The 24,783-nt window shown below is 37.9% G+C and overlaps 1 protein-coding gene across 1 annotated transcript in view; it reads left to right on the top strand.

The window, feature by feature from the left end:
• Window positions 1-24,294, top strand: part of tm9sf2 (transmembrane 9 superfamily member 2) — a 35,137-nt gene extending 10,843 nt beyond the window's left edge. The window contains exons 7-17 of the mRNA XM_052127513.1: window positions 5,170-5,281; window positions 5,794-5,873; window positions 6,587-6,695; window positions 7,408-7,540; window positions 9,687-9,806; window positions 10,838-10,895; window positions 11,502-11,661; window positions 11,833-11,984; window positions 12,140-12,251; window positions 12,436-12,607; window positions 23,065-24,294. Coding sequence (XP_051983473.1) covers window positions 5,170-5,281; window positions 5,794-5,873; window positions 6,587-6,695; window positions 7,408-7,540; window positions 9,687-9,806; window positions 10,838-10,895; window positions 11,502-11,661; window positions 11,833-11,984; window positions 12,140-12,251; window positions 12,436-12,607; window positions 23,065-23,132 — 1,276 coding nt within the window. The 3' untranslated portion in view covers window positions 23,133-24,294. The remainder of the gene's footprint in view (window positions 1-5,169; window positions 5,282-5,793; window positions 5,874-6,586; window positions 6,696-7,407; window positions 7,541-9,686; window positions 9,807-10,837; window positions 10,896-11,501; window positions 11,662-11,832; window positions 11,985-12,139; window positions 12,252-12,435; window positions 12,608-23,064) is intronic.
• Window positions 24,295-24,783: the final 489 nt, after the last annotated feature.

The raw sequence follows: 24,783 nt of genomic DNA, 5'->3' as shown, positions 1-24,783 counted from the left end.
AATGGCTGAGAGGGTTATCTTCGAATCAGAATTTTTTTTGTTTTACTTGGATAAGCAATCCGTCTTCAGGTATCCACTTGGAAAGTTTTTAGCCATGCCCTAGCAATCATTTAGAACACCCTAGCAACAAAAAACTTTTGACTTTCATTCAAAGTGGCTTAGATTGGTATCTCTGGTTCCAAATGTCATAGAGACTTCATTGATGGCTCGTATGACTCGGGCTAGCAAGCAGCCTGTTTCGTATCACTTTAGCAACTGCCTAGCAACCAGATGGGCTTACCATAGCAACCATATTGCAAAGGCTGTATCTCTGCACCACAACATCGTACAGACTTCATCTTTGGCTTTTTTGAATCATATTAGCAAACAGCAAAACTTGCAAACTTGGCCACACCCTAGCACCCCAAACACATAGACTTCCATTCAAATTGGGGAAGAAGAATATCTACAAATCAGAATGTCATAGAAATTTCAGGTTTGGCGTATTTCACTCAGGGCAGCAATCAGCCTGTTTATTGTCACCCTGCCAACTGGCTAGCAACCAGATGGGCTTACCCTAGCTACCATATTGCAAAACACACATCTCTGCACCAGAACTTTGTAGAGACTTCCAGACTGGCACGTTTAACTCAGACAAGCAAAAGGCTTCGAGTATCACCCTGGCAACTGCCTAGCATCCAAATGAGCTCACTCTATCAACCAAGTAGCAATACACATATTTCTGTATCAGAACATCATAGAGATTTCCAGGATGGCTTATTTCACTTAGGTTAAGGAGCCTTGTTGCTATCACCTTGGCAACTGCATAAAAACCAAATGAGCTCACCCTAGCAACCAAGTAGCAATACACATATTTCTGTACCAGAACACCGTAGAGGCTTGGCTCATTTTACTTGGGATAGAAAGCAGCCTTAATTATTATTACTGTCAACTGCTTGACAACCAGATGGGGTCACCCTGTCAACCGAGTAGCAAAACACATATCTCTGCACCAGATCATCGTTGAGACTTCTGAGTTGGCTCATTTGACTTGGGCTAGCAAGGATATTTTAACATTTTTTTGTAATTAAAAAACAAAATTTAATTCAAAGAAAATAACACTACAGAGATAAACACCGCATATACACACCAAATCAACATTTAACTTTTAACCCTTACTAATATCCTGCCCAAAGAACAACCCTGTGGTCACGCAAAATAACACACACAAAAAAATAAATACAAAATAAAATGTATAATAAACGGGCATAATTAAACAAAATTTCTCGCTCTTCATCCATTCCCCTAGTGTCCCTCAAAACCGCCAAATACCCACACCACTTTCTGAAAAACAAGTCTTCCAGCTTTCTATCTGTCATCCCCTTAAAAGCCGCCACCCTCCCCATCTCCGCACACCACTCTGGAAATGGTGGTGCTTCGTCTGACTTACAACCCCTTAAAATAATTTGTCTGCCAATCATCATGCTAGTCAGAACACTTTTTTATTTTTATATATATATATATATATATATATATTTGTCCCCCAAATGTATAACAGCCTATATAACTGAGATCTGGGAATCCCAAAATGAAGACCCAAATTCTCAAAAGATCTCAACACTCCACACTCATACAGGACGCCAAGTGTAGTAACCCCCCTCACAATCCACTCTGACCAACAGAAAGGGGACTTATTGATACATAATTTTGGGTTTAGCCATATGCTTGAGGCAACATTTAAATAAATGTCTGAATTAAATACTTTGGCCACTCTTGCCCAAATCACATGCAAATGAGATTCTGTAGAATAAGATCTAAAAAATTCAGCGGCAAAGCCATCTGGCCCCAGAGCCTTGCCTGTAGGTAAGGCCCTAATTACCTCGTCAAGCTCCTCCCAAGGTTATCTCAGAATCCAACTATTTTTATTTTTTTGCTCAGTCGTCAATTTAGGGAGTTCTAATGTTTCCACAAAGTTCCTAATATCTTTGTCAGTAGACAAAGTTGTGGAACTGTAAAGATCTAGATTCTTGAATTATTTAAAAGCATTATTAATATCAATGGCAGAGGTAAAAATTTCACCACCAGCAGATTTCACTGATAGAATGGTTAAAAAAACTGTTTATATATCTGTAAAGATCATTTGTCCCCCGACTCAAAGTATGACTGTCTTGCCCTGAATAACAAAACTCAGCTTTCAGCAATAAAAGATGATATCTGTATTTCAATCGGGTCAATCAGATGACATTCAGCGTTTCAGCTCTGCCTCTGCACTTTTAATATTCCCTTCCAACTCTTTGGATTTTTTGATGAATGAGGCATACTGTATGATCCGACCGCTAAGAACTGCTTTAAGTGCCTCCCAAGCCACTCCCACAGAAGATACTGAGGACCAGTTGGTCTCCATATAAACATTGATTTCAGTCTTTAACATTTGTTGGAAATATGAATTTTGCAACCGGTATACATTAAAGCGGCAACAATATCATTTATTTTTCTCCATATGTGGCAACATTTCTAAACACTCCAGGGCGTGATCTGAGACCAAGATGTTTCCAGTTGTGCAATCAATGAATTGATGGACTTGGATATAAAATACATCTATTCTAGAATAAATCTAATGGACTGATGGAAAAAAAAAATTATAGTCCCTACCAGATGAGTTCAAAAGTTGCCAAATATCTACAAGACCAAGATGGATAAAAAGCCCTGATCAACAACGTTAGTTGCGTAAATATTACCCAAAACCAACCTTTCCCCCCTGAATTTTGGCTAAAACAATGTTTCTCCCTAATTAATCTTTAATATGTTTGAGAGATTTTAATTGTAGTTGTTTACTTATCAATGTAATGACTCCCTGGCTCTTACTTGAGCCAGCACTAAAGAAAACATGCCCACCCCATATCTTCCCAAATTTTTCAGCTTCCTGCATGGAAAGATGTGTTTCTTGAAGAAACACTATCACATTTCTTACGCTTAAGAAAAGAAATAACCTTCCTTTTTATGGGGTGCCCCAACCCATTCACATTCCACGTGGAGAAAGATAACCCACTGATAGTAACATTTGACATGTTGGTATAACAGAAAAAATAAATTGTGTGAATAACAATATTATACAGACCACATTCCCCATTAGTGCAACAATCAAACCCCAAACCCCCCAGAATATTAGATCTTCACAAATTTGCAATGCAAAATTACATACCAGAAAAAGGCTGTGTTTAATAAGTAAATATAATAAAATGCATGCAGAACTCCAGCTCATCATTGAATGGCGGTGCTCTGTTTACATACACACACTCGTGGCTATTTTTAGCTTTCACACAGTGCACAATATTTGAGCGCTACTCAAGAACAACATCTCAGATGTAGATGCTCAATAGTTCGATTCACTTATAATGTGCATTTAGAATGGCGGCGGAGGTGCATTTTACCAGAACTTGAATAAGAAGCTAATTAAACTACTGTGAACTTGCCTACAAACAGACACACAGGACTTCCTGGAGAGTTCAGAATGTTAATATAAAAGCGTGAGGGTTTAAAAGTTAAACCTTTTGCATGATTGAGATATTACAATATATTATTATTTGTTTACAAATTCTAATAATATTTAAGTTGAATGGGTTCCAAAAAATAACTGTGATTGAAAAGTGAGCTGATATCTTACAACTAAATTGAACAAAAAAAGAGATCTGAATCCTTTAAAGTCCAGATACAAGTTGAGGAAAAAAAAAAAAAAAAGTCCAGATACAAGTTGAAAAAATGAAAGAAAAAAAAAAACTACTTCTGATGATATCATTAACTCTTTCGCCGCCAAACACGGAATTTTCCGGGTTTTATGAAAAAACGCTTCCCCGCCAAACACGGAATTTTCCGGGTATCTGTGTTTTAGGTGGTATACGGTAAGGAAGACCCGCACGCATGTTTTGAAAGAGTACGCAACTCTTTGATCAAAGAAACAGACTGCGATCGTCTCAAACGTGAAGTGGAACACCATACTAATGCTAAAGCACTTGTTTGATAAAATGCCTTTTTCTCAGCTTTTTGTCCGAAATGTTGTTTTTGACAAAACCTACCTCTGTTCAAGTGGCAATAAAAAAAGAACAAATGAAGATAAAATAAAATTGGTTTTTTTGCCTAAAAGCAGAGGCTCAGATCTTTATTTTGATATATAGCATCTTCATATATTCATGGAAGAAAATATTCTGCGGGCCATTAAAGCGAAAATCGTCAAAACCCCTGGCGGTGGCTGGCAACTTTTTTTAAAAACGCTGGCGGGGAAAGAGTTATACTGGAATTAATGTTAATTCTGCTCATTTCATTTATTAATTTATGCATTCGGCAGACGATTTTATCCAAAGCGACTTACAGTGCAATTATTACAGGGACAATCCCCCCGGAACAACCTGGTGTTAAGTGCCTTGCTCAAGGGCACAATGGTGGTGGCCGTGGGGTTCGAACCAGTGACCTTCTGATTAACATCCTGGTATCTGCCTAGCAACCAGATGGGCTTACCCTAGCAACCATATTGCAAATATCATATATTTTCACCAGATCATCCTAGAGAATTCCCGGGACTTGGGCTAGCAAGGAGCCTTTTGAGGATTACCTGGTAACTGCCTAGCAACCAAATGAGCTCCCCCTAGCATCCGAGTAGCAAACATTCAGACTAGGATTTTTCAAGCCAACCTAAAGGTTGTCCACACACATTTCAACCTAGTTAAAACTTAGTCTTAATGAAAGTTTGACATCTGTATTGCCATTTTCCCATTTATAGATAATTAATTAAAAATGTAACAGTTTAAAGTTGTTGTAAGCAATTTTAACAATTCTTAATCTTCCACTAGACACCCTCTTTCCAAAAAGCCTTTTATAGGTATCGTGATGTTAGTTGTGAAAAGCAACAGTAGAAAAATGGCATTCTCAAACTGGCAACCATCAAACCCAATGTGGCCACGGTTCAATTTTATTCCACTGTTAAGAGACTAGTACTGTCGCAAAGTCAGGTGTGATATTTCATGGCACCTATATAAATACCTTTCATGGAAAAGGGACCTTTTCTGTATAATTTTATAAAAGTAAACAAACTAACAACACCTTTAATGTCACTTGTTAGTTTTCAACTTGGAGAGAATAGATTACACAATATTGACATTTATATCTAAATGTGTCTGTTATTTTGTCTGTATAAAGTTACAAGCATGGTAACATGGAAACCCCAGACTGCACAGGGCCTCCCATGAGCCTAAGCAACAAGTTTGCTGGAGACATCAAGATTCCCTATACTTACTCAGTCAAGTTTGTGGTCAGTACCCTTTAACTATCCTTCCTTTCTTTCTTTAAGAATATAAAGTATAATACACCGTATATTATATAAAAGGTTGTATTCATTAACATCAGTTAACTATATTATTGACATGAACTAAGAATGAACAATACTTTTACAGCTCTTAACCTTGGTTAATGTTAATTTAAACCTACTAATTTATTTTTCAAATTAAAACTTGTATATGTTAACATTAGCTAATGCATAATGAACTAGCATGAACTAATAATGAACAATTGCATTTTTGTAAATTAACAAGATGAATAAATATTCTAAAAATATATTGTTCAGGGCTAGTTCATGATACCTAATGTGCTTACTAATGTTAACAATTTACAACTTTATGTCTTTCCTTGCTCTTTCAAATTAAGGTGTGGTGTTCCCCTTTTTTCCCCACAAGGAGGCACACTTGTATAATGTCATGTTAAAGTGACTTATTTCCGCTGAAGTACTCTGGGTTTTTGTGAAAAACTGTTATTTACTGTTTTTAGGAGGATAAAACTATTCGCTGGGCTTCTCGATGGGATTATATTCTTGAGTCTATGCCACACACCAACATTCAGTGGTTCAGGTGAGAGCATGTTTCTCACACACACAGTCTTTGGGTGGGCTATGTATGTTGGCATTGCGTTCCAGATTGAACTTAATATTGAAAGCAACATTGTGCTACATTGCCATTATTAATTACAGTACTTCATAATAGCTGATTACAACTGCATTTTAGTTGTTATTATAAGATGTAAACTATAGCTAGTAGAGTGTTAGTGAACAATTTGGCAACTTGAAAGCAAGCTACACATTATCTGTAAATGGCAACAATAGTTCACTTTCTTAGTTGTCTCTTTGAGTGTTGTCTCTGAGTTTTCAAAAACAGTTTGGAAAAATAAGCAGAAGTTAATCTTGCTTAATTGCATGACATGATTGTCCCGCAGATGAGCGAACATGTTTGAGGTGTTCCCGTGTTTCGGGATGCCTGCCTGTCTGCCGGATGTCTGTCAACTGAACATGCGTCACATTTGCATTTATAGTGTGCGTTGGTTATATGCAAATTAGTCGTCAGATGTGCCAGACTGATTAATTGTTGTTTTGAAAACTTTACATGGTGAGGACATTTAGTATATACCTTTTCTGTTGGGAAAACTTACAAAACGGGTCCATACTGGGATCCATTGGAAAAGGGACATATGTGTGATTTTCGTCAACCAATTTGGGGATTTGAAGGGCTAATAAACTAATTTTGTTTTCTAGCCAATAAAACTCAAATGTTATGTTCTCTTTCTTCAGTATCATGAACTCCCTAGTGATCGTGCTCTTCCTCTCGGGGATGGTTGCTATGATAATGCTCCGAACACTTCATAAAGACATTGCCCGATACAACCAAATGGACTCGGTGGTGAGTTCAGCCCAACAACTCTCACATGTCATTGTCTGGTATATATGATCATTCCGCTCATATAATGTATTGTGTGTATGTGTTTGTGATTTTAATAGAGCACAGTTTTTGTCTTCTAAATAATAGGCCGTGTTTATGTTTGTATGAGTGCATATTACCCAGTGTGTTTGGTTGGTTGGTTAACGAGCATATCTTAAAGAATGTGTGTTAATGTATGTGTGTCATTCATGTTTATTTGGTCTGCATGATCTTCTGCCAACAATGAGGATCACATGAATTAAGACTGACAAGCGCACACACAGCTGCTTTGACCTTTTGACATGGGTCTCTTAAACACACACACTCACACTTCCCATTCAGATCTCTTTATCTCCCGATATACTTGGCCCCTCCTCCTCTTGATTTCTCCTATCACCCTGATCCTGGGCTCGAGGTCTTGCACGGTCACGTCACATGTGATATACACATGTCATGTTTACATGTTCTCTCTTTCTCTCTCTCGCCCCATGGTCCCTCCCACCTCCACACACAGCAGCCTCATTAAGGGCAGACTGAGAGTGACACAGTGTATCATTGCTCTGAGCAGCAGCCGGTGTCTTTCCTTTGAACTTTGTTAGCTATAATTGGGCTTTAGACCCAAACCCATTCCGGACAGGGTTCTGTTAGCTCCTGCTATTGTTAAAGCCTTGCTTTTTCACTCCATCTTTTCCAGGAGGATGCTCAGGAGGAATTCGGCTGGAAGCTTGTTCATGGAGATGTCTTCAGGGCTCCCAGGAAAGGCATGTTGCTGTCTGTCTTCCTGGGCTCTGGGACACAGATCTTCATCATGACCTTTGTTACTCTCTGTAAGTGTTTGGGTAGCTATTTCTGAGCAATAACATCAAAATCAAACCACTAATGGATTGAACGATTTTAAGTTTTCCTCCTAAACAAATAGCAGATCAAAACAGTTTTTGTTAATTGTTAATATTGATCATTTTTCAGCTCTTAAAGAAACAAGGTTCCTGACTAACAGGTTTTATTTTATCCATCTGAGGGACAATAAAAACCGTATGTTGGACAATTAAAGATGAATAATAATGATGACAACAATGTGTGCCTAACTTTTTTTTAAGAGTGTTAGAATTGAGAATGATTTTCATGATGTCTGGGTTTATTAAAGGTGTTTTTTTTTTTTCTCCCAAAAATACAAATTCTGTGAATTTACTCACTTGTTTATTCCAAACCCATATTAAATTCACTTTTGGGGGTTTGAACTTATGTTTTATTTGAAATAAGTCTAATCGTAACACGCTGTGAAAACAGTACATAACATACTGTTTCTCTGGTGCTAGTAAGATGTCAGCGGAATGTGCCTTCATGCTTTCCCAATGATCACTGCCGTTATTTATTGTAGGTTGGGATGAAACGAGACAAGCAGATCAATAGTGCTTGTTGTCACGTTGTACTTTAACACACTATTATGGTGTGTGCAGTAAACAAAGGGTGCTTCTCATTTCTAAAATTGTGCATCCTTGTTTCCTTTCCTTGCTTCCTTTCCTCACTTACTATCTCCACCCTTTTAAGGAATGAGGAAAGGATCCAAGGAAAGGCAACAAGGACGGAGGAATCAAAGCAAGACAGATTTTCCGCAGCTGCAGTACCTCGTTATTGAATCTTTGTTTAGCAATATATTCATAATAAATCTAAATAATTCAAGATTCACTGTTGAAGTATGTGTCAGTTATGGCTTATTTAAACTGCAAAGGTGATGCATGAATTAAAATTTTGACAGATGTAAACGGGCAGGAGAATTAATACATGCGTGAAGAGCTTTGGACAAAGTCTTCCGCATAGTATGCTCCTGTGTTTCCTCACTCAAGCGTCCTCTGTAATCATCTTCTGTCCTTGCCGCCTTGCTGTGCATTTTGAGAACTGATATATCCTTCGCGATGGCGGACTTTGATCGGTTTCCGGGTCAAATGCTCGAGGACGGAGAAGCAAGGAAACGAGGATGCACAGTTCAGGAAATGAGAAGCACCCATAATGTTAATTTGTAGAGAAACGCTCCAACTCGACGATTCTTCTGTAATGTGGACATGACATGCAGTGTGCAAGCGCCCTCTAGTGGCAGATAACTGTATAGACTGCCAACTTATGTTGGCATGATTACTGAATGCGTTTGTCCTGAAATTAATCCATGGTCTAAGCTTAATCGATGAAATTATTCATTATTATGTCTTCAGAAGACTTTGGAAATGACGCACGAGTCGCGTGGACTACTTTTATGATAATTTTGTCATTGTATTGAAAAGACAGAGATATTCATTAATATAGCTCCTTTTTTGTTCTGCATATGAAAGAATGACATGGGATTGGAACAATACAAGGGTACGTAAATTATGACAGAAATGACATTTTTGGGTGAACAATTCCTGTAACGGTGCGTAGTTGTCAACATTCTTCAACCAATAGGAACTAAACGCTTGAAGCTAATTACCTAAAGTGTCATGTACTTTGGCCACAGGCACAATGATTTGTCCAATACAATGTGAAGTGATTCCCTTTATATCTCCTTAGGGCCCTGCACCTTTTTAAATGTAGTTGTCGTACAGAACCATTGTTAGTTATTTGACTTATTGGTTTCTGTGTTGCTCTTTTGCTACATTACTAACTACAGATCTGAGTTTTAGTTTAAGTACAGTATATAGTCATATATTTTTTGAGCCATGAAATAAGCAGCATATTTTACAGTACTTAAATATATACATATATTTTGTTTGGTTTATTGTCTCTTTGCGATTGACACATTATTTCGACATGATTTGAGGACAGGTCTAAAATAGTGTCTTGAGCTCTTATGTTTTTTGCATCGCCACCTCAAACTTTTGAAGTTTTATTTTGACAGATTTTGTTTTAGTTTTTCAGTGATATTGACACACTCAGACTAAAATGCTCAAAACACTTAAACTGCAACCCTGAACTTGATGTTTCCCCTCTCTCTTCCTGAAGTTTTTGCATGTTTGGGTTTCCTGTCTCCTGCTAACCGTGGAGCTCTGATGACTTGTGCGGTGGTGCTGTGGGTGCTGCTGGGTACTCCAGCTGGTTATGTGGCCGCCCGCTATTACAAATGTAAGTACGCACCTGGTGTTCAACCTTTCACCTCTGATCCTCACTTCATTTGGGCTGTCTGCAGTTCGTTAGATTTAATTAGTGTCAAAAGATCCCTCTACACAAAGAGGCAGGCATGCACACCCCTGCTGCTTTTTTACTTTAGTTGTGGTCCACAGCTTGTGCGGAAAACAACGAGACCTTGCTCTCTTTTTCCCAACCTGCCGTGTCCTGCTATGATATCCATTGTAGATCAATCTGCTGAGTGATAGATGTTTAACATCAGTGATCTGACAGATGTTTCATCACCCCCTCATCTTTTTGTCCGTTTTGTTTTTTCTCACAACTGTTTTTAAAAAAACAACAGTAAATCATGAGTCTGTCATATCTGTGCAGGTGTGAATTTTGCGGTGTGAAATATAAGCTTGTAGTTTTTTAAATGTGTTTATGGAAGTGAAGACACAAAGATAAAGGAATGTTTTTGAGACGTGACTTACTGAAAAAACAAGTTTGACCTCTTCTGACCAGAGCATGTTTTGTATTGTACTTTACTGTTTATTCACCACAATTCATGTTTGCGAATATCTCTTGGGTGAGATAATTTTGGATACAGTCAGGTCTGAAGCAGCCATTAGATTTAGTCTCTCCTGGTCCTGAAGATTTACCTTCCTGTAGAGTTAGGGCCGACAGAGAGAGATTGGGCTGGGCAATATACAAGAAATATTTTCACAATATTTTTATATAAAAAATAAAAGATTGCTCGTATTCGATTTAATATTTTTGCTCACACTTCCACCAGTCGATTTGTTTTAAAAAATAAATACAAATTCCTGTCCTTACCTCACAGTGCACCTTATCAAACACTTAAAATAATAAACTTCAGTCTCCTGCAAAACAAATCGAGAAATATTTCAACAGATAACACTACTATTACATTACCGCGATCTTCTGGACCATTGTGATTTAGTACTTAAGTTTGAATCTTTGACGATATGAGGTCATCTAATGAGCTCTCTTTCTCTGTCTCACTTCCTCTCTCCCTCTTTGTCCAGCCTTCGGTGGGGAGAAGTGGAAGACCAATGTGCTGTTGACGGCTTTTCTGTGTCCAGGGTGGGTAAATGGAGAAATCCATAGTTTAACTAGAAATACATGAGTTTTGTTTCCTTAAACGGTTTTATTGTTGGAATCAATGGCAGATTTAGGCCATCTTAATAGTGCTGTAAGCGATTTTAGCCGTTCGACCTTCCACGAGACTGAGCTGTTGTTTTAGCCATGCCCCCTCTTTCCAAAACACAGCACCAATATCATTTAAACCTACACAAAGCTTGTTCCCACAGTTGTCAAACACAACAGTAGCGAAAGAGTGCCCTCAACTGACAAATTATAAATCCGAATATGGCATTAAGCCTCAATTCGCTGCAGTGACAACACTGAGAACACGTCAGAGACCGCTGTCCGTGGACACATTTTTGTTGGCTGTTAACGAAATCTAGAGCTGTCATAGAGACTGGTGAGATATCTCATGAAACTTATTTCAGTGATATCTTTCATTTTTTTGCATACCTTTTCTAAATCGCTTGCAGCACATTTAATTTAGAACTTAATCATTTAGAAGATTGGTTAAAGACTTCGAGTGCTTTTAGTCTTTTTCTTTGGCATGTAGCTTGATTAATTGTGGCCTGTTGTTCATGTGTTTTTAATTTGTTTGCTCTTCAGGGTGGTGTTTGCCGATTTTTTCATAATGAATCTGATTTTGTGGGGTGAGGGGTCATCAGCTGCCATGCCCTTTGGCACTCTGGTGGCCATCCTGGCTCTGTGGTTCTGTATCTCCGTCCCCCTCACTTTTATTGGAGCATACTTTGGCTTTAAGAAAAACGTAAGCTTTATTTACTGTCAAAATCTCTCACCAAGAACTTCTCAATATTTTTGTACTTTTATTACTTCTCGTCACCCTATCAGTATCAAACCCTTTATCCCTATTATATTTCTGTACTCTTCATCTACTGAAGCAATAAATATTGAGCTCTTTTTAAACTGTAATTTTCAGGGAATTGAACATCCAGTACGGACCAATCAGATCCCAAGACAGATTCCAGAGCAGTCTTTCTACACTAAACCTCTTCCCGGCATTATCATGGGTGGAATCCTGCCATTCGGTTGCATCTTTATCCAGCTCTTCTTCATCCTCAACAGCATCTGGTAAGTACTGATGTCTAAATCACTTCTCTAGTTTTAATACATTTCCAAGAATACAAAACCTTGAAAATCATCTCATTTACAATTTAGCCTTTAATTCCTGGCCTTTACCAAACCCCTTTTAACATGTTGTTATTTCTTTTGAAATGCTGGTGCAGGTCTCATCAGATGTACTATATGTTTGGCTTTCTCTTCCTGGTCTTCATCATCTTGGTTATCACCTGCTCTGAGGCCACAATTCTCCTCTGCTACTTCCACCTGTGTGCTGAGGTGAGAATACACAATTTAATTGTACTTTTATTTTCTTATACGCTTTTTTTACCATTGTGTTTGCATAATGTGTGTTTGTGTTTTTTGCACAATTATCTGCGTAATCTCCACAAATGACCAACAAACTACTTGACACATTTTGGTTAATTGTTTTTTATTTATTTGTTTTTGGTGTGTGTCTTAGGACTATCACTGGCAGTGGCGTTCCTTCCTGACCAGTGGATTTACAGCAGTATATTTCCTGGTCTATGCCATCCATTACTTCTTCTCTAAGCTGCAGATCAGTGGACTGGCCAGCACTATCCTTTACTTCGGCTACACCATGATTATGGCCCTCATCTTCTTCCTCTTCACAGGTCAGTGTGCATTTAAGCATTAAAAGGGTTAGAGAGATCTGTGTTTTGTCTTTGTCAGTAGTGGTTCTAGCTTTTTCGGTGCCCTGGGCTTCAACACCCCCCCCGAAGTGGTTGGCCGGGGGTGGATTCTAAATGAGAACGCCCCCAAAGTTGTTGGCCGGGGGGTTCCGCCGCCACGTGCTGCCCCTCGCAAGATGGCGCTCCATGCATAAATGGGGTGAACAATTTGTTGGGCTTGAAAATAAACAGACATGCTTCATCTATTGCAGTTGCATTAAATGACAGATCAGTGATTTTGAGTGAAGAGAAGGTGTGTAATCAAGAACCCATAGATGATGTATGTCATGTAAATCTAAATGTTTTGGTGGGGTTGTACTTTATTTCACAATACATATAGTTCCAGAGCAGCTGTTCAAAGAATAATGCCTTTCAACCCAAAGTGAACACTGAAGAGGCCAAAGGTGACGGTTTCAACTAAAGAGTCAATATACTTATGGAGAAGTTCTTCTTTGTACTTCATTCAGGGGTAAAAAAGTTGTTCTAAGCAACCGTATAATGTTTTGCAAACATTCGGACATCCAGCAGAACGCTGTGGGAGGCATTTAGAAGTTAATTTAAATATGAGGACGCTACATGTAAAACCTTAACCAATGTGACATTAAAATTTCCTTATGCCCTTTTCTATGAGATTAATTCACGAGGTCAGTAAAATAATCTCTTTTAATCATTCGATGATGATAATATGTGAAGTAATATATATGCAGTAGAAAAAGTTTTATTTGTCTTGTTTACATTTTGAATTAAACACGCTAATGCAGTAACATGCAGCTTTAATAAGCACTGGTTACACACTGTTGTTGTAATTTATGATGACACTGATATTACTGCAAAGATAAATGTATAAAAGTGTTAATGTTCAGAATAAAGACAAAAGAATAAGAGGCATATCTTACTTTAAGCAGATGTGTGAATGGCTTTTGCTGCAGGTGGCACTTGAGTGAATGGACACATGAGTATTTGAGTAGATTTGTTTTCTTTTGTAGACTAATTAAAACAAAACTAATTGCATGACATGGTCTTGGAAAATATCTCTAAGTGGACGATCGTACAGATATAAGTATGTTTGCACCAGCTCGCTAATAACATTGCATGCCGGAGTGTTCATGTTGACTGATCTTGACTGACTGAGCAATGTAAACAAAATTAGCTGTTGGCCTCAAGGTAGGTGGAGCATCAAGTCACACCTAGTGTTGTTACAGTACAACATTTTCAGTAGTCGGTACCAATACCAGTGAAATTTCACTGTACTCAATACCATTTTCGGTACCAAAGCAAAACACAAAAACAGGTTACTGAACAACACGTTTATTAACAGAGTTAACAAATTAACAGCTGAACTAAGAACAAAAATATACCATTGAGCAACACTTTAAGTTAAATATATTATTTTTGAATTATAACAAAAGTACAATGTACGCTTAAAGTATTTTTAGACACTTATATAAGATTTGCTTCAACTTTTACTTTAAGTTTTTACCAAGTATTAAAAAAACTAAATGAACAAGCATACAATACAATGAATAAAAAACAATTTCCAAACTAATGTGCAAAGTGTTCTCATATTAATAAAGCTGCATATTGCCAATTTTCTTCATAAGAAATGACCCCGTGGGGACCCAGGGTAGAATAGGTCCCTAGCACCCCCTTGCTGATCGTAAGAGGCGACAAATGGGGCAACTTGTATGCCGTGAGTTGCGACTCGTGTCAGTGGAGGAAGAGATCCTGGTGCTTGAGGATTTTGGCCTACTGCGGCCGCCATATATCCAACACATCACTTTGGCTCCTACTTCATTCAGACGAGAGGTTGGAATGGCCCATTCCAATCAATCGGCTTGTCAGGATTTGCCCTGGACTTGGTTCAGAACTACAACCAACTATTTAGTTTTCACCTCTTCCAGAAGGCACTGGCGTAGGGTCAATTGAGTAGTATAAATCTTGTATTTATATGCTCAAGTATATCATTTCTCTATCCTTGGTGTGCATCCGGTGGATTCCCGCGGCACTGTACATCCCCTTGTAGGACTCCGAGGTGGGTGAGGAGCAGAGATGATGAATTTATTCTTTCTAAACATGGCAAATAAACAAAATACCAAAAAACGGATACTGGAACAAGACTTGGAAGTCGAACTAACCACTAACCTTTTTTCTTCAAAAGAAGGAAGTTGGCAAAGATTTATTTTACTTGAGTCTCTATCAATTGACAGCCCTCTCACTAAACTGTCTCCTTTTGCTATTCAGAAAGGAATCACAGGAATAGCAGGAACAGTCAAGGATATTAAAAAGCTGCGATCGGGACAAATTTTGGTGGAGTGCGCTCGGAAAGAGAACTTTCCCAAACTCAGAGAACTTATTACGAGCAACAAAACTGGCTGGAGTCACTATGAGAGCATTCTGTCACCCTTCTCTGAATAATAGCAAAGGAGTGATCCGCACCAGAGAATTGCAAGACATGGATGAAGCTGACATAACCTCAGAACTGAATCATCTAGGTGTGATTGATGTCAAAAGAATAAATATCAAAAAAGATGGACAAATAATTCCAACAGGAACATACATTCTGACTTTTCACAGACCTCTCCCGCCAGAGAGAATTGAAATAGGATACCTAAGTGTCACTGTAGATATCTACATACCAAACCCATTGAGATGTTTTAAATGTCAGAAATTTGGTCATGGATCTGCTGGATGCAAAAATAAGGCTGTTTGCCACAATTGTGGTAAGGATGACCATGAAACAAACGGTACTATTTTCGCTAAATGTAAAAACTGTCTTGGTGTCCATGCAGCCTCATCAAAGAAATGCCCTGCTTGGATTAAAGAGAAGGAAATACAAAAAATTAAACATACAAAGAAGGTGAGCTATCCTGAAGCCCGAAAACTTGTTGTAAGTCTCCCTGCCTTCACGCTGAATAGATCCTACTCTGCTGTGGTCAAACCAAATATACGAGAAATTAGTACTCAGACGGAACTGACTTGGATTTCTACAGACAAACCTCAAGTTATTAGTAGTAATAAGAATTCATCGCCACAAAAAAGCAAGAATGTATGTATCCAAACTAATCCGACTCAAGATACCCAGCTGGAACAAAGAGAACCCAGAGAGAAAAAGAAATCTCAAAATTCAGTAACTCTACTACCAAACCAAGATAAAAACAGAACTTCAAAACATGACAACCCAAAAGATGTCGAAATGTCAGAACCTATGACTAGTCGAAGTCGTAGTCTCTCCCCTAAGTGTAAGAATAAAGGACTTGTACCTATCCTTCCCACTTGAAGATGAGTGATCTTTTAGTCCAGTGGAGTTGTCGGGGTTTAAAAGCTAATTTTGCAGAGCTGCAACGTTTAACTTCTGTTTTGAACCCCCTTGCCTATTGTATTCTAGAGACTCACTTATCTCCAAATGATCCCCTGACTGTTAAAAATTTTAGACTGTTTAATGTTTATGGACCAAACGCACAAAGACCTTCTGGTGGGTCTGCCGTTTTGGTTAAAAAGGATATTATTCAAAGTCACATTGTACTGGATACCCAAATACAGGCAGTAGCAGTACGTATCACCTTTCATAGAGTCATTACATTATGCTCTATCTACATACCTCCCAGCGAAGTTATTACATTGAAAGAATTGGACAAACTTGTAGCACAATTGCAGACTCCATTTATACTTATGGGTGATTTTAATAGCCATAATCCTTTATGGGGAGAAGATCGATGTGATGCTAAAGGAAAGAGAATGGAGGATTTTATACATAATAATGACTTGTGTTTACTAAATGATGGAACCAAAACCTACCTTCATCCAGGTCATGGCACGTATTCTGCAATTGATTTGACTATATGCAGTGCTGAAATCTTTTTAGATTGTACATGGCGGGTCTGGGACGATTTATGTGGGAGTGACCACTTTCCACTTATTACCTCATTTCCTCAATCAGATGTCCAGCAAAGACCTTCAAGATGGCAACTTTAAAAAGCAAATTGGCCGCCTTTCGAAATTATGTGTTATGAAAAATTTATTTCAGCAACTCAAGACAATCAGAACTCTATAGAAACTTTTACTGAACAGTTAATTGATATTGCAAATGAAACAATTCCAAAGACATCCTCTAAATCGCACTGTAAAGCTAACCCCTGGTTTAACGAGCAGTGTAAAAAAGCTATCGGGGCACGGAAAAAGGCGGAAAGACTTTTTAATAAACAGCCTTCAACGGCTAATTTTATATCCTTTAAAATTTGTAGAGCTCAAGCTCGCAGAATTTTAAATGAAGCAAAAAGCAAAGCTGGAGAAAATTTGTATCAAGTTTAACATGCTATACTCCCATGAAGAGGATCTGGAACATGATTCGCAAAATGAAGGGCATTGGAAATAGATTTAATATCCAACATATTAAAAAACTAGATATTCTCCAGACAAAGGAAATGGATATAGCAAATACATTAGCAGAATCTTTTGAAAAGAATTCGTCCATAGAAAACTGCCTCCCTGAGTTCCAGTCAATTCGAATACAGCAGGAAAGGGAAAAATTGAACTTCTGTTCTGATAACAAAGAAGTACATAATCAACCCTTCAAGATGGATGAATTAATACACTCTTTAAAATGTTCCCATGACACTGCTGTAGGGCCAGACCAAATTCACTATCAATTCTTAAAGCACTTACCCCAAAGCATATTATCTCTTCTTTTAGATAATTTCAACTCTGTCTGGTCTTCTGGACAAATACCACCCTCCTGGAAAGAAGCAACCGTAATTCCTATACCTAAACCAGGAAAAGACCATTCAGATCCAAATAACTATCGACCAATCGCTCTTACCAGTTGCCTCTGTAAAACGATGGAAAGAATGGTAAATAATCGACTCGTTTGGACTCTGGAGTCGAAGAAACAAATAAGTGACTATCAATGTGGCTTTAGACGTGGAAAGTGCACCTTGGATCAGTTAATCCTACTGGAAACTTATATTAGAGATGGTTTCATTAGAAAAGAACATGTTATTGCCGTCTTTTTTGACTTGGAAAAAGCATATGATACAACATGGAGATATGGGATTTTGAAAGATCTTTACCACATGGGTTTTAGAGGACGATTACCCATTTTTATTTCCAATTTTTTGGCTAGCAGATATTTTAAAGTCCAAGTAGGAAACGCTTTGTCGGATATTCACAAACAAGAAATTGGAGTTCCTCAGGGAAGCATTCTTTCTGTCACTCTCTTCAGTATTAAAATAAACAGCATTGAGAGCATCATTGGATCTAATATATTCTGCAGCCTATATGTGGACGATCTCTGCATCTGCTATAGAGGGAAGAACATGAGTACAATTGAAAGACAACTGCAGTTATGTATTCACAAAATATATCAGTGGTCAGTTGAAAATGGATTCAAATTCTCTAAATCAAAAACAGTCTGTACCTGTCATGTCTTGTCCTGTCTTGTCATGTTATGTCTCACTTCTGTTCTTTCCCTCTACTCTGTCTCCCTCTGTTGGTCGTTCTATGTTACTTCCCTCTCCTTTACTCCGCTCCCAGCTGTTTCTTATTTTCCCTGAGTTCCTTGTTAATCCTCTGCCCACCTGTTCCCTCTTTCCTCTGATTAAACTCTCTATTTCTCTCCTCGCTCTCGCCACATTCTCTGTCGGATTCTCCACTCAGTTATACTACCCCTTAGAAGCAACTACTGCCCTGTCTGTCTCTGTCCAGAGTCCTGTCCTGCTGGCGTATACCATTGTTATACTGTTCTTCACTAAGGACCTTCTCCGATCTCTGTGCCCAGTTACCCGACGCCTTGAGCTAGTGGCACTCTACAGCTACCCGCTGCCTTGGGAGAGACCCGCTGGCTGTTATCGCTTCTCCACTCACCCGGTCTACTACCCGTGGACCACCACCGCTCGAAGGGAGCGTTTGTTTTCTGTTTTTGTTATCGTCCTCTCTGCGGACTGTTTTTATTTGTTTTCCTCTCAAGGAGAAGACCCTGTGTTGACTTTTTACTGAGCTTCATTAAAGACTTGTTTCTTACATCGCGTTTGGGTCCTCACTTCCCTTCTTAACAGTACCCACTTCTGTATCCAACGATCCCTTCATCTTGACCCAGAACTCTTCATTAATAGAGAACTGATTAGTGTCGTTAAAGAAATTAAGTTCTTAGGACTTCTTTTTGACAACAAAATGACTTTCATTCCCCATTTGAAAGCACTAAAAAACAGGTGTCTTAAAGCTATGAATATAATGAAAGTACTGGCAAAAACAAAATGGGGAGCAGATTACATGGTTCTTTTGAGACTCTATAGAACACTAATTCGTTCCTGGCTGGACTATGGAAGCATAATTTATGACTCTGCCAGAGAATCATATAAGCAGATGTTGGACTCAGTACATCATCAGGGCTTACGACTCGCCTTGGGAGCATTTAGAACTTCGCCGATGCAAAGCTTGTACATCGAAGCCAATGAACCTTCACTTCAAAACAGATGATTGAAGCTCTCACTTCAATATGCTATCAAAATAAAGGCAAATAAAACCAACCCCGCTTATTCTTCAATCTTCAACCCACAATTTTCTCCTTTGTATGAGAGCAAACCTAAAAGTATCAGATCCTTTGGTATCCGTATTAAACCTCATTTGGAGAACTTGAATATAAATTTGAGCATTTTAAACCAAATACAATTCAATTCTATATCTCCCTGGAAATTAAAGAAGCCTAATATCAATTTGGACTTGACTCATCAGAAGAAAGGGGTGACCCATCCAAATGTATATAGACAGCAATATTTGGATATAAGAAACCAATTCCCCTACCATGTACCTATATTCACAGATGGCTCGAAGATGGAAAACAGTGTAACGGCAGCAATGGTGACTGGAAATCATCGCTATGGAATTCGTATTCCAAAACAGTGCTCAATTTTCTCTGCTGAGGCACGTGCTTTACTTTTAGCTCTGGAGCACATTGAAAATTCTCTGCAAATTGTTTTTACAAATTTCACTGAATCTAAATCCTGCCTTCAAGCAATGGACACTTTAAAAATTGATCATCCTCTAGTGGACTGCATCTTAACCAAAGTGGATTATCTACTAAATCAGTTCTTCAGCTTTATTTTTTGCTGGGTTCCAGGACATGTTGGTCTTTCAGGAAATGAACAAGCTGATGCAGCTGCTAAGGAAGCTCTTAATCAGGAAGTTAACGAATGTCAAATCCCTCCCTCAGATACCAGACCGATTATTAACCGATACATTTTAATTAAGTGGCAAGAAGAGTGGAATTTGTGCAAGAACAATAAGTTGTATGTAATTCATCCGGAAATTTCAAACAGACTTTTTATCAATCTTAAAACTAGATTTGATCAAGTGTTCTACACCAGATGCCGTATAGGTCACACAAATCTGACCCATGCTTTTTTGCTTAAAGGTGAAGACCCAACCCTATGTGTGTTCTGTAATATTCCCTTATCTGTCAAACATATTTTACTAGATTGTCCTGGTCTTAACGCAAGTAGAATGCTCTTTTATGAAGTTACCTCGTTAAAAGACTTATTTAATGAGATTGTGCCTGAAAAGGTTTTGGATTTTTTGTCATATGCTAATCTTAAAAAAAATATTGTATAATATGACTTGCTATCTATATTTGTTTTGTTTTTATTGTATTTACATGATATCTGTATTTTTGTAATTTAATTCTTGCCATGAAAATAGCTTTGATTGCTGACATGGCATTAAACAAAACATACTACTACTCATAAGAAATGCACAGTATTATGATTAAATAGGTTTCGAGCAATCGCGTTCTAATCTAGATGCATTAAGCGTCGGCTCGAGGGATGAGCGTCCCCGAGGCAGAGTCTCTCTCAGCTGGGTGCAGTTTCAATCTCTCCCCCTTAGATCGGGACATTCGCGCAACTCATAGAAGAGGCTGTTTGTTGTTGCCGCCCCTCAGATAAAATCTGAACGTAATTGACGGATGTGAGGTAATGGGGTGTGTGTGTGTGTGTGTGTGTGTGTGTGTGTGTGTGTGTGTGTGTGTGTGTATATATATATATATATATAAGGTGAAGTCCTCAAATGAAGGGTGTTGGGAAGTAAGAAGGAGAGAGTGCAAAGCGAATACCTGAGTGAAGAAAGACGCCGTCTCATCAGCTGAGCGCACGCTGTGGTTAGGGCTGGAGCGATTTCAGGAGTATTCCGAGGAATTGTGCTCAAGTTTTGAATTCCAGTGCAGAGCGTGGGTGAACACAAGAGCTGAATGGATTTCAGCCCAGATATCTTCATTTCCCTGGTAATCTTTACATGCTGTTTCCCCGAGTTATCAAGAGTAGCGATTCGGCTGTATGGCTTGCTTCACATACACCCCCACACACAAACACCAGCGCCACTTCCGCCAACACATACATTCATGCACCTCATCAATAGTTGCGTGAGTATATGAATTTCCTTTTTTTATTTATTTTTTATTCTACTAGAGGGAACATTAGTTGACATTTTAACATTGTTGTATTTTTCCCTTTATTTCTTTTTTGCTATGGTTGTTCAATGAGATCTGGACTCTTGAATCTGCCAATTTCAATGCGGGATTGGAGTGGATCCTCTGCCATATCTCTTTATATTTATTTAGTTTTTTTGTTTTGTTTCCCCTTTCTACAAGTGTTTGAGTCAAGGTGTAAAAAGGTAAAATGTAATAGGTTGATTTAAAAAAAAAAAGAATTTTTTTAAAAATATAATTTGAAAATGAACTTGAAACCTCTTTCTCTTGTCTTATTATTTTATGTAGGTGTAGAGAGCCAAAAGGTTAAAGTAAAAAGATAATAATTTGTGTATGTAGCTGGTGGCTTTTAGAGCTTATCTGTGGCATAATTTTTTATTTTGACAGGCTTACTCCTGTCTGGCACCTGAAAAACTGTATTTAGATCGAATTATATAATTATTGATTTAAATTATGTTACAGTTGCACGCTTCATTACAGTTTAATGTGATTTCATGTTACGTTAATTGAGATCAAACGACTATTAGACAACGGAAAATGTTCTCGACAATTTTTTATTTGCGTCTTTGTCGATAATGTCGACTAAACATTCCAGCCCTAATGCAAATTATAATATGCTTTTAAACTCACCTGCTTTATTTGCTTGAATAAATCCGGGTGTCTGTCTTTCAGGTGCTTTATTAAGTTTGATATGTTTCCTGCTTTCGTCAGAAAATTGTGAAAGCACCGTTTACAAATAGCTTTTTGCTGATCTATGATGTTTCCCTTTTCATCAGCCTCAAATACAAAGAATTTCCAATCCTGTTTTTTTCCACTTTTCTTTTCGACAAGATTAAGTTGAGACTCCGCAGCAGCAGCTACTTTGCGTGTCGTCATCTTTTGCTTGTTGTGAGCGTTCGAAAGTACCCGACTCTGATTGGGAACCGGGTAGACTCGGTACTCCGGTACCTTCACAAATTCTGGTATCGTAAATGTTTTTTTGTTTGAGCGCCGACTTGGTACCAGAGTTCCGGTATTTTTGACAACACTAGTCACACCTACTGATGACGTGGACCAATGGCAGTAAGAAGGTGTTTAGCAGCGGGTAATAATTTTTTTCTAAAGGTTTGCCCAGACGAACCACCGAAACAATTGCAAAAACCCCTACTTTTAGGCCAGATTTTGTTTTAAATGACATCATACCCGTTTGATCTTCGATTTCGTTTAAAGTATATCGGGGCCTTAAGACTGTCACAATGTGATACCACAAATTTCAGAAGTTGGTACAAATACCAATGAAATTTCCTGATTCTTAATATAAATTTCTATACCACAGCAAAAACAAATACTAATTTGTTACGTTAAAGTTGTTTCAAGTTCTAAAGTAATTATTTTACACAAGTAAACCATCAGTAATCAAATAAGAACTAGGGTTCCCACACGTATTGGAAAACTTCTAATTTTGCAATGCGGTTTTCCAGTCTTGGAAAATGAGAAAAATGCCTGAATGTCTTAGAAAATAAAATAATTTCTGGGTCTACGGCACCAGTGTAAATGAGATTAAGGGAAAGGAGGAGGCAAGGACCGGCTTGACAATATAAATAATATTTTAATGAAAAACTTAAAAGACAAACATAACGGTCAGCTGCCTGTTTACGATCTCTGTCGCAGCGCCACCATCCGCAGTCGGCCTTTATACCTCTTGGAGGCTTAATTAGCCTGATAAGGGACCAGGTGTGCAGAATCACCACCCGGCTCCACCCTCCGCCCTGTCACACTGGGTAACCATTATAGAGGCCTGAGCGAAGCACGCAAGAAAATGTCTCCATACTGAATCATTTTGGATGCAAGGAGGCTGATAATATTGCACTTGAGATAATATTGTGTAATGATGTGTTGAATTTTAATTGTGTTTAATCTGTATCTTTTCTATATATTTTGCTTCCAGGTACAATTGGATTCTTCACCTGCTTTTGGTTTGTCACAAAGATATACAGTGTGGTGAAAGTGGATTAAATTTAAACCAATCTCAGATGAGCCTGAACTCCTCTCTGCTCAATGTGAGATCCCAAAATGGAGGGACCTAAGTGCTGTTTAACTGTATCTGTTGCCATGGCGACCCTGCTTTTACACCGACAATACTAAATCAACACTACAAGTTCCGTTTACTTTGCTGTGTACGTGTGCAGTAGTAATGCATATTCAAACATTTGAAGAAATCAACACGGCAGGTTCTTTAGTTTGAACTGATTACAGCAAACATGCTCATTGACCATTGCAACTTACACAAGTAATTGAGATTTGGAATTTGTCTTTTGTAGATATAACGTTTTTCTTTTCTTTTTTTTCCCTAACATTCAAATGAAAGGGTAATGCATAAATCACAGATAAGTAGCTCAAGTTTGTCATTAAATCTTTGACGTGTCACAAGTATGTTTTTGTAAATAGCATTTTCTATAAATGCATAAAGAACATAGAGATAAAAAACAAGGACTTAATTCTTTTGAGTGATTTCAAGTGGGGAAGTGTGAATCATTTTCTTTTCATCCTGTTGATAATGTACAATTATTGCTTGCGTATACTTGTTTTATAACCAGTTTTGGGGGTGACTGACTATTTATCACTTTTTGTTTGGTAATTTTGCTCTGTTTTTTTTAGTTTCTGTTTATCTATCTCTCTCTCTCTGTGTATGCCTCAACACATTGCGTGCCTCATCACAGGGGGAAAACTTTTTTTTCCCCATTTGCTCTGTTGAGTGAAGAACAGGTTTATAAAATTCAAAGTGTCCTGTCCATACACAGGGAACTGGAGTGAAATTATTTTCTTTGTACATATGCACAGCATTTAAACACGTGCATCCATAAACTATATTAGCTTTGTTAGCCACCCAAAATAGTTTTTTGTCTTCTCTGAGTTTGAAGTAATGAGACATTAAGAAGAACACAAACATGTTAAAAATAAAACCTAGTCTCCAACAATGTTTTCTTGTTTCTTTTAATGTGTGAAGCAGATCTTAGAATTTGCCTTTTAATTGCTCTTTTATGAGATCTACTATTTATTATGTTAAATATTGTGGGGTGAAAGTACAGCCTTGATAAATGAAATTGCAACTAATGGGTAATATTATCTACAAGGGCACATCAGCATCTTAATAAACAAAATCTTACACTATTTCACTTTGGAGAAATGGAAGTGTCAATACTTGGTGTCATGTTGATTGATATTTCCAAGAATGCACATTTTCTGTAGAGCGCTTTGGCAGAGATTGAGCATTGGTAGCATCCCATCTCACTGACTACAATGGGTCCAGTATTCAGAACAGCTCCTAAAACCCATGCAGTGGTCCATGAGTATTGTAAATAAGTCATAAAAAATGTTAAAAGGTGCTCGTTTTTTTTTTTTTATTCTGTCAACCAATTGTGTAGATTAAGGGGACAATTCTCCCTAAGATGAAACTTCTGTCATCGTTTATTTGTGCTCATTTTTAGCCAAAACATTGACAGAAGTTTACTTATCCATTAAAGGAATATTCTGTGTTCAATACAAGTTTAGCTCAATTGACAGTGTTTGTGGCATAATATTGATTACCACAGAAATTTATTTTGACTTGTCCCTCCCTTAAACATTTTTTTTCTTTTATGTGTATACGGGCATTTACAATGGAAAT

The sequence above is a fragment of the Xyrauchen texanus genome, chromosome 5 (assembly GCF_025860055.1).
Source record: "Xyrauchen texanus isolate HMW12.3.18 chromosome 5, RBS_HiC_50CHRs, whole genome shotgun sequence".
Classification (NCBI taxonomy): domain Eukaryota; kingdom Metazoa; phylum Chordata; class Actinopteri; order Cypriniformes; family Catostomidae; genus Xyrauchen; species Xyrauchen texanus.
The sequence above is the reverse complement of the archived record's forward strand: the minus strand, read 5'-3'. Positions and strand labels throughout refer to the sequence as shown.